This window comes from Elephantulus edwardii, unplaced genomic scaffold (genome assembly GCF_000299155.1).
Source record: "Elephantulus edwardii isolate Elephantulus edwardi_28Jun2011 unplaced genomic scaffold, EleEdw1.0 scaffold00252, whole genome shotgun sequence".
NCBI lineage: Eukaryota > Metazoa > Chordata > Mammalia > Macroscelidea > Macroscelididae > Elephantulus > Elephantulus edwardii.
The window spans coordinates 3,740,268-3,751,275 of record NW_006400002.1 but is presented as its reverse complement, the minus strand read 5'-3'; the positions used below and the strand labels follow the sequence as shown (position 1 = coordinate 3,751,275).

The 11,008-nt window shown below is 38.0% G+C and overlaps 1 protein-coding gene across 1 annotated transcript in view; it reads right to left on the bottom strand.

Moving 5' to 3' along the window:
• Positions 1 to 11,008, bottom strand: part of SORT1 (sortilin 1) — a 132,742-nt gene that overhangs the window by 67,004 nt on the left and 54,730 nt on the right. Inside the window, exons 3-4 of the mRNA XM_006899354.1 lie at positions 6,035 to 6,094; positions 3,985 to 4,058 (exon numbers count right to left, since the gene is read on the bottom strand). Coding sequence (XP_006899416.1) covers positions 3,985 to 4,058; positions 6,035 to 6,094 — 134 coding nt within the window. The remainder of the gene's footprint in view (positions 1 to 3,984; positions 4,059 to 6,034; positions 6,095 to 11,008) is intronic.

Genomic DNA, 11,008 nt, shown 5'->3' with positions numbered 1-11,008 from the left:
AAAAAAAACAATGAAGTGAGCAATAAGTATTACATAAATATGTAGGAGAGTTATCACAGAAGCATTATTTATAGTGAAAAAATTAGTTATAGTCTTATTAAATCTAACTCCACCATGTAAAAAAAAAAATGATGGGTTACTATCAGTGGGAACAGAAAACAGTATCACTGAGAAGAGATACATGTCAACATTTCAAGTGTTATGTTCTGAGGGGGGCTGGGGATGCATTTCTCGAAGCCATGGTGGCGGATGCTTCTCAATTCACTTTAACAGCTGATACAGTGGTCTCAGTACATGCTGGCTACAATCTCTGGCTGTTGACATGGCAGAAGAAAACAGTGTTATATTCTCCCTCATGTCTGATGCAACAAAGCTTGAGTTCCAACAATGCTGAGGCAGACATTATTATCCTCTTTTTCACAGATGACAAAAACACCCAGGGAGGTTATCTGACCTACCCAAGCTCACTGCTTACAAATGACACTGCGTAAATTTCAAGTCTATGTGACAACAAAATCTGGGAACATTAAACTGCTTTATGTCAATTCCTAAGACTATACAGCATATGATATAATTTGGGGGGTTATGATTCATGATAATAAACTATAAATAAATTAAGATTATATTTGATTTTGAGAGATAACTTCCAAGTATTTTACAACATGATATACTACTTTTATAAAGAGGCTTAGTGGTGCAACAGATAATCCTTCAGATGTCAACCAAAAGATTTCATTACAGCAAGAATTTTTAAACACTGGAAAGATCTACTGAAGCATAATTACAATTTTTTTCTATTCAACTTTCCCACAGTATGGATAATTTCTTCTTTATCTAAAATTGTTTGACAAGTCTCTCATTTATTTAATTGATTAAACAAAATCACCTATTATGACCCTTTCTTGTGCTGTGTTGTGTACCCCTGAGGTGGAACCAACCCATAGACGACCATCCTGTGGGTTTTCAGAGATAGTTAAACACAGGGGAGCAAACTACCCATCTCTATCCCACAGTGAAGCTGATTAATTCAGTAGCATACCTTTGTACTGGTAGTATAATTTCTTACCAGTAAGTGGGGTGTCAGAACCCTTGAAAATTGGCTTTTCTAACCACTGTGTAGCCTGTGTTCTGGGGCATGGTCTCCGGCTACTTTTAACTGTGGACACATGGTCTTGCAAATAGCTATGGGACCAATATAAGAGAGAGTGCTTTTCACACTGTAAGGAAACTGAGGAGACTATGAAAAGAATGTGAAGAGACTGTGACAAGGTTTAACTTGAGGAACCCTGGAGATAGAGGTTGCAGTTAAAGGTTCTGCTTGTTGGATGATTGAAGAAAAACTGATTTACAACTGCTCTGAGATAAAGTTTTATGGATGATTTGAGGAAACCAGAAGCATTTGTATTTGTTCTGTTGAACTGAAACCTGGACTTTCACTAATTGAGGAATTGTGCCTTGTTAATCTGGTTTAGGACTGGTGGACTAAACCTGGACTTGCATTGAGAGATATTCTTTGCTGCTTCCATTCTCCAATCTATTTCCATAATAAACCCCACAACCATGAGTCAAGTCTGTGAGTCTTGAAATGAACATTGGCTTCAATGACTGGTAAAAATAGGTGCAGGAGCATGTGGGGTGACATGTCTGACCATGTAACTATTTGTATGGTACTATGGCTATATCTGATGGGGACAGTTTCTTTTATGAAGTGAATATAAGTCAAACATGGCCATCCCCATGTTACCACTGCTTCTTATACACTAAGCTACTAGAACTCCTTTCCTAGGATTACATAATTATATTTTGTTAACATATAAGAGTATCAATTACATAAGAAACAAATTATAAGAAACATTATGCTGAGTGAAATATCCCAGTCACAAAAGGACAAATATTACATGATGCCACTGTTGTGGAATGGGACTGTCCTTGGGGTTGGGGAGAGGCTGAGTAAGATGGGTTCAATAATGTATACTGCACTGAAACAGAGGAGAGAGAAAACTGTTTAAAAGAGATATATAACTAGGTATTTCTGTCATCACAGGAGTCTAGAGCGAGGGCTACATGGTGGAGGGGACCTGGGGGAGGGTTTGTAAAACAATGAAAGAATCTTTTCTTTTACTTTTCCATAATTTTTGACTCATGTACTTATAACTTGTTAGTCAAATTTGTGTCTTCTAGGTTGCAACACCCCCATGATACATCTTCAAGGATATGAACATGTACGGCCAAGCACAATCAATAAGAGTGCATCTAAATTCCAAAATCAATCTCCATAATAGCCTATGTGTTTCCTACTGCCAAAGGGGCCCTTTAGAGTAGTGAGAGAAGATCTTCACCCTGAAACCCACAGCGTCCCTTTTCAGCAGGAAGTAGCTAAGAGAATACGCCATCCCCTTTTCCTTATGAATCAGGGTGAAGTCTCTCTCAGGGAGGAGTGATAGGGAATGGCAAAGGACACACTGACAAAGAAGATTAATCAGAACTGGCTTTGACAAGCACTGTGGCATTTGGACAAGAACAAACTGGGAGGAGGGTAGAGAGAATAGTGCAACAATGAATGAATGAAAACCCAAAATCTCTGTAAATGTTTATGAAAATTAATAAAATATAATTATAGAAAAAAAAAGAAACAAATTATCAGCCTAGAAGTTATAGAGAAGGAAGTCAAGACATTAATTAATTAATTCATCCATCCAGCTAGCTACCACCTCCTATCAATAATTTATTCTGATGTTAACCATTTGGTTAGATGTCAAGTTATTTATCTGGCAAGTTACCAAGTCAGGAGCCTTATCTTCAAAGAGCTTCCATTTCGATGGTAATTTATTCTTAGCCTAAAGGGACAGGCTATTTTTGAGCCAGTATCACTGTGTTAAAGGGGCAGGGCATTCTCAGGGGTAGCAGTCAAGATAATACCTATTGGGAAGGGAAGACTGGGCTGATTCATCTCAAAACTTCTACAAAGCTCTACTCTCACCTAAGCGAGACAGACAGACAGAGAGAGAGGAAGAGAGAGAGACACAAAGAGAGAAAAAAAGAGAGAAAAAAGAGGCAAATTATGATGCAAGTTTCATGTCATCTACAGGGACTTCTATTTATTTTTTTTAATTTTTATTTTATTTACAAAGTTTGTATACATTGTTTTTCACACCAGATCTTCTCCAATCCCTTCAACCTCCCACCCATAAAATCGTACGACCCTATGATTAATGCTTTCCCCTTGGCTATCCTCAGCCCTCTGGCTCCCACCCTTGCCCCTTGGATCCTCATACTTGTCCTACAATCATGGTCTTATACAGTATTTGGGACTTCTATTTCTTTAAGTTTCTTGGGAAACAGTGTAGATACAAATGGTTGAAAGGACCATCAATAATTTCTAGGAGTTAACTGGTCTTGACTCCTACGGTTAAGAAATCTATTTTTGCCAAGCTGTATCTTTAGGAAGATAATTCTGAGGTTTTATAAATGTTATATTGTAGGTTATGGTTCCAAAAGATATGTAACCACCATCATTTATCATGTGAACACTATAAGGCACACAATTCAATAGAGTTTAACCTCAGAAACTCCTGCTGATCAAGTAATACTGTGTTTGGGGCTCAAAAGTTAGAGAAGTAATATTTGCTTTAAAATACAGTAAGAATTTCCATTTCAGGTACATTTTTAATCAAATTAACAATATCCACCCTTTGAGATCAACTTTACCTTCATATTGTTACTGTTTTGTCCTCTAGTCAGGTCCATCTAGACTATTTAGAACAGGTTCCTAACTTCCCCCAGCCATCAGGAAGGTTATCTGTACATGTTTCTTCAGGTTATCAAATAGATATTAATTTAAAAGTATGCTAAATGTGAGGATTTGGTTAAAATTTTTCTTTGGCTAGATCTTTTAAATTGACTGAAATCATCATGTCTAGAAAAGAAAGAATCTACAATGCATTATGTAGTCAAAAGGCCTTTGCCATATGTTACATATCTCACCTTCGATATAGTCTGGACTGTCCGAAAGTCATAATCACCAGAGGTACATGGAAGGTAGTCAAGACTAGAATGACCTGGGGAGAAACAAAATCTTGCAGTCAGTAGAAGCTGGTCAAAATATAGTTGGGATGTGACAGGATTAAATGAATAGTTGAAAGGATGTTGGTGTGGTCTCCATTTTAGTGTATTTCAAAGGCAAGAAGGAGTTAAGAAGACTTAATGTTCTCAAAACCTTTCATCAGCACTATCCTTACCTTCACTTAAAACAGTGATATAGAACTACATCTTCACACCATAATAAAAGAATGTGACTAATATACATCAGAGCAGTAAAGGACAAATGTGACTTCCTTTTACCCAGACTGCTGTTAAGATGCTCTCAGGCAGAACCCATCTCTCACTGTGCTACAGAAGCCAGACTAGGGTGATGATTAGGAGAATGTTTAACCACCTGCTATGTCACCTATGTCTGTCTGCCCTTTTTCTCTCTGCTAGGAAGATCCTCAACAAGATGGGCAGACACAATGCAGCAATGGGCTAAAGGATGTCAGAGATGGATGATGAGGATGGTACAGGATAGGGTTCAGGCCTGTTGTTCATAGGTTGCTACGAATCATACTTGACTCAGCAATACCTAACAATAGTTCCCCATAAACTAGCTGAAAGAAAGCTGAAGAAAATGAAACAAAGCACACAAGGACCTAGATATGATCTTTCATTTATTCCACCTGAATTTAAACACCATCTCAAGAAAAGACTTGATGCATTTAATATAATGACTGAATACCAGATGAGTTGTGGGATGACATCATACATGAAGAAAGCAAAAGTTCACTGTAAAGGCAATAAAGAAAGAAAAGATCAGGATGGATGTGAGAGGAGACTCTGAAATTTATTCTTCCTAGAGTTACTAAGAGTCAGTCAACTCAATGGCACCTCCCAACATAACCGTTCTTCATGAAATCCTGTCGTTGTTGGTTTTTTCCCCTAAAATTTTTAAGTTTTATTTCATTATTTTGTGTGTGTACCGTCAAATCAGATCTGACGGGTACAGGAGAAAATTGTCCCTCCTTCTCCAGCAGAGCATCTGGTGGAATCAAATTGCGTACCTCTGGGATTGCAGTGCAGCTGAAATCCCATTTTTAAATAACTCTTTTTTTCCAGAAGAAAATATACATAAGGAAAACATTCTGAATAGTTATGTAACCAGAAATCTTGGAGACATTAATTAGCTTAAATAAATGAGTAAAATATGAAAACTGGGATGCAACCCTAAGTTTAGAAGAAATTGTCTTAGAGAAATCTTCTAAAAACACTTCAAAAATTAATAGAAATTTACAATGTGCCCTTTATCATAAAAATTTCTACAGGTTCCTACTATAGCTGGCACATGTCTCAATGCCATGCTACATGTATTCCGGGAACACAGGAAGGCATGAGATGGGGCCCATATCCTTGTTCCGGCAGGATGATAATGGAATCTGGGAACACAAAGTCTTGTACCAAGATCTCAGGCTAGTGCATACTCAATGCACCTTGCTAATGGAAGACCAGTTACAAGGAGCTCACTGACTCTTCTCCCACATCCCAGTGCTGGAAGAGCCAATCACAGATGGAGCTGAATGACTCTGAGCCTGTAAGAGCCATAGGCTCTCAATATGAGCTGAGTTTCAGACACACGAACAATGCACTTTGGAGTAATGCCAATGTGGTAAGTGCACACTTTTCCACTCCTATGAGGGGCTTTTTCAGGTATTGTGAAACTCCCTTCTCAGTATATAGCACTCTTCTCCCTCTTCCTTCTTGTTCATCTTTATGTCAAGCACCAAGGACAATAAAGATGCCTATTTTCCTATTATAAAAAGAAGTGGTTTTAAGAGTTCTAAAGCTAAAACAAACCAACTATAGTTGCCTAAAAGTCTAGCCAGCAAACATGTAACTGCAACTGACATTGGGAATAGTTTTAAAAAGTAACATTCATTGCTTTAACTCCCAAAATCTGTATCATCTACCTGACAGACTGAATGGAAAGATTACAAATTTTACTTACCCCTGTGCTATCTCCAAACCAAGACAAGGACACTGAGCCGCTGAGATCATCAAACACGTGCTATAAGGGAGGCAAAAAGGGAAAGAAAAAGTTCACTTAGGAATGACATCTACTCTCCTTTAATCTCAGTTTTCCTTAAATAATCTACAACTTTATTACTATTCCAAGTAATGAAGTTTATAATTGGAAGGGGACATATATTCCTAGAACAAAATCTGGAAGATAAGATTTAGCTACTTAACCTGAAACACAAATAACTTGGAAATTTTCATTTTCTGTTATGCAAAGTAAGCCATGCAGCTGACTTTTCTTCACTGCACCAGATGGGGAGATGGGAATAATCTAATTGTTTTTCTCCAACAGAACTAAATATAAAGATATAGCAATGTATTCTTAGAATTATTTTAAACAAGATATCATAGCTCACATTGCCATACATAATTGCAATCCAATCAACATAATTTACATTTTTCTAGGCAGCCTTCAGAGTGTAGCTAAACAGTTATTAGCAGGACTCCTTTTGCTTCTAGTCAAAGTCACTCAGAATGTAAAGGGGCAGAAGCAAGAAGCAAATGCCAGTTTAACTTTTAAACTAAACAGAAGTAATAATAATAGAGTTGGAGACAAGATAAAAAAGTTGGTATTTTGTATCTAAAATTGTGTTAGCTGTTATCAAGGCAATTCCAACAACTGGTGGGGGCCCCGTGAGTTCACAGTAGTTGCTCCATAGGGTTTTCACGGATGTGACCTTCAGAAGCAAGATTGCCAGGCTTGTATTCCAAGGTGCCTCTAGGTGGGTTCATGTAGTTAATTTCATTTTTCACAACTAGTTTTCCAATATTCCTACTCTGTACATCCCATGCTCCAACTATTAGATGCCTGCAGCTGGTTTTCCTCATTTTGACTGGCTTCCAATCTGGGCTCTAACAGGGAGCCCTGCTGCAATTCCAATCTGAGCTCTATTGTTCATAAGGGGTTTTTCCCCCTCCTTTTTTCTTTTGTTCATAAGGTTTTCAGAGACTTGTTATTTCAGCAGTGGATGATAAATGCTGCTTCCTAGTCTTTTACTCTGGGAGTTCTACTAAACCCTGCCCACCATGGGTGATGCCTCTGGCATTTAACACACCAGTGGCATAGCTTTCAGCATCACAGTAACCCACAAGTACAGCAAAAGGACAGACAAGTGATGTACTAATTAGAAAATGATAAACAAGCAAGAACACAGATATCCTGCTACAAAGCAATTAGCAATATGTAGATCAGTCTCCCAATACAACAAACTGACAGGTAAATCTCATAGTTTAGGAGGCCCCAGGTGCAAGTCCTAGGTACTAGCTCTAAGGGAAGGCTTTTTCTCTCTCATGGCTCTGGAGGAAGGTCCTGGTCTCTGAGCTTTTGATTCAGGATCATATTCCTGTGGCTTTGTGTCTCTGCTCTTAAGCAAATCAGACACAAGAAATATCATGGGTGGAGCTTATCTGAGGTCAGTGGTGGTGTGTCAAGATGGTGCCCTGGATGAGTGCTAGAAACTTCCAACTGAGATTCACAGCTAGCAGGTTAATGAAGGCAATCAAATGGGATGTATGAACATTGACATTTTAAGCATTTTTGGCCACTTTAAATCAGGCAATCACATGGTATACTATGCTGGGAATATAAAAAAGAATAAGGATAGTATTGCATTTATTATAAAGACAATTTCAAGTTATATCCTGAAGTATAATGTTGTGAATGACAGGATATTACCCACACACATACAAGGAAGATATTAATGCCATTATTATTCAAATATATGCACCAATGGCTAAAGCCAAAGAGGAAAATGAGGATTTTTTTAAAATATGTTGCAGTCCCAAATTGACCAAACATGCAATCAGGATGCATTAATGACAACTGGTGACTGGAATACAAAAGTTGGAAATGATGAAGGAAGAAAGGAAGGACAAACTTAGTGACAGGAATGAGGCCAGAAATAGAATGATCACATTTTGTACATTCAATGATTTATTCATGGCAAATATCTTTTTAAAAAAAGCACAAGTACCAATTTTACACATGGACCTCACCAGATGCAGACTGACTACATCTATGGAAGAAATCATTGGAAAAGCTCATTATCAGCAGTCAAAATGAGGCCAGGCGCTGACTATGAGATCATCAATTACTTATGTGCGAGTTCAAATTGTACCTGAAGAAGATTAAAACAAGTCTGTGAGACCAAAATATCATCGTGACTCTATTGCATTTGAATTTAAAAATCATCTTAAGAACAGATTTGAAGCATTGAACATAAATGATCAAAGACCTAATGAATTGTGGAGTAACATTAAGGATATCATCCAAGCAGACAGTAAAAGGTCACTACCAAATGGATGTCACAAGAGACCCTGAAAACTGCACTAGAGCATCAAGAAGCCAAAACAAGGGGAAGAGATGCCAAGATAAAAGAGGTGACAGATTTCAAAAGGCAGCTTGGGAAGGCAACACAAATTATAACGAATGTGCAGAGACCTAGAACTGGAGAATAAAAAGGGAAGAACATGCTCAGGATTTCTCAAGATGATCATCACTCTGAAAAACAAATTCAAGCCTCGAGTTGCAATACTTTGGGATGCTGTGGGTAAAACTGTGAATGGTCCAAGAAACCAAGAAGCATCAAAAGAACATGGAGGGGATATACAGAGAGAGAGTCATTGTACAAAAAGAACTGGCTGACACAGACATATTTCAGGAGTAATATATGATCAAGCGTCAATGGTAATGAAGGAAAAATGTCAAGTTCTACTGAGGCATCAGGAAAAAAATAAGATCCTAAGATTGATGGGATGCCAACTGACATTTTTCAAACAGACCAATCCATGCCAGGAAATTTGGAAAACAGTTGTCTGGTCGACTAATTGGAAGAAGTCCATATCTGTTACCATTTTTAAGAAAGGTGATCCAACAGAATGTGGAAATTATAAAAAAATACCACTAATATCACATTCAAGCAAACTATTACTGAAGGTCACTGAAACACGACTAGAGCAGTACATAGACATAGACAAAGAACTGCCAGAAGTTCAAGCTGGATTCAGAAGAGGTTGTGGCATCAGGACTATCATTGCTGTTGTCAGATGGATCCTGGCTGAAAGTAAAGAATACTAGAAGAAAGTCTATTTGTGCTTAATTGACTATACAAAAGCATTTGGCTGTGTGGATCACAACAAGTTATAGCTAACATTGAGAAGAGTAGAAATTCTAGAACACTTGATTATGCTCTTGCAAAACTTATACCTAGACCAAGAGGCTATTGTACAAACAGAGCAATTGAACTCTGTATGGTTTACAATTAGGAAAGATGTGTGTCAAAGCTGTATCGTTTCTCCATATCTATTTAATCTGTATGCTGAACAAACTATTTGAGAAGCTGGGCTCTATGAAGAATGTAGCATCACTGGAGGAAGACTCATCAATAAACTGTGTTATGTGGACACATATCTTGTTTCCTGAAAGTGAGGAATAGTTGAAGCACTTGCTGAAGAAAGTTAAACATCATAGCCTTCACGATGGATTGCATCTCAAGATGTCAAGAAAACAAAAATCCTCATCAGTGAACCGATAGATCGCATCCTAATAGAGAAAAAAAATACTGAAACTGTCAACAACTTCATCTTACTTGGATCCACAAAACACTTGGTACCAGCCAGCAGTAATTAGGTGTATCGCAGGGGAAAAGTCTGTAGTCAGGGATTTCTCCAAATTATTGAGGAGCTATGATGTCAATCTGAGGACTAAAGTATGTCTGATTTACACTATGGTCTTTTCACTCACTTGCTATGCATCTGAGAGCTGGACAATTAACAGGGACAGCAATAGATGCCTTTGAAATAAGATGCTCAAGAAAAGTACTGAAGATCCCATGAACTGTCCAAAGAACAGACATATTTTGGAGAAGGGGCAGTCAGAGTGCTCTTTGGAGGCAAAAACAATGAAGCTTCATCTCATATACTTCAGGCATGTTGCTAGGAGAGGTTATTCCTTGGAGAAGACATCATGCTTGGAAAGGTGGAGGTCAGAAAAGGAGAGGAAGACCCTCAACCAGATGGACTGACATAGTGCAGCAATGGGTTTGAGTGTGGCAGGGATTGTGAGGATGGCACAGTATAAGGCAGGGTTCAGATATGTTGTTCACAGGGTTGCTATGAGTCATATTCAACTCGATAGTACCTAACAAGAGCAACAATAACAACTACTAGGTGAGTGTGAATCACCAACCTTTTGGCTAGTAGTTGAGCATTTTAATCTGTTGAGCATGTAAAACTATAACTGTTAATGGTCATTATAGGTGTTTTGGGGTTGCTGCATTTCAAATACTTCCTGTACCTATTTATGCAATACTATGTGCTTATTACAGAAAAAAGGAACTTGGACAGCATGGTACATAATATGTCAGGATACTAACTGAAAGTAAGTGGTTCAAATTTACCAATTACAGGAAAAAGAAGGGCAGTTTCTTCCTCTATTGATGTATAGCCTCTGAAACCTGTGAACCATTGCAATGAGTCAGACAAGACTCAAGTCAGTCACAGTGAGGTAGAGGATTAGAAGAAATGTCTTTATATGACACAAATAAGTAAGCACTCAACTACTAGCCAAAGGTTGATAGTTCAAATCTATCCACAATGACCTTGGAAAATCTATTTTCAAAAGGTCACAACATTCTAAAAGGCTGAACACAATGAAACTTGAGAATATGCTGAATGAAGTCAGTAAGACATAAAAAAACAAATAATGTATAATGCCACTTTTTTCCCCTCTTTTTTTAAAGAATTTTTATTTTTATTTATTTTTTTTATTGGTAAAAACATATTGGGGGTACAAGGAGGTGAGGGCTGGGGGCAGAAGGGTGAGGATGGGCCAGGATGCAGTTGCAGAGCTGCACAGTTTGGTCAGTGGGGGGAGCAGGTGAAGGAAATGATGAGGGTCCAGAGG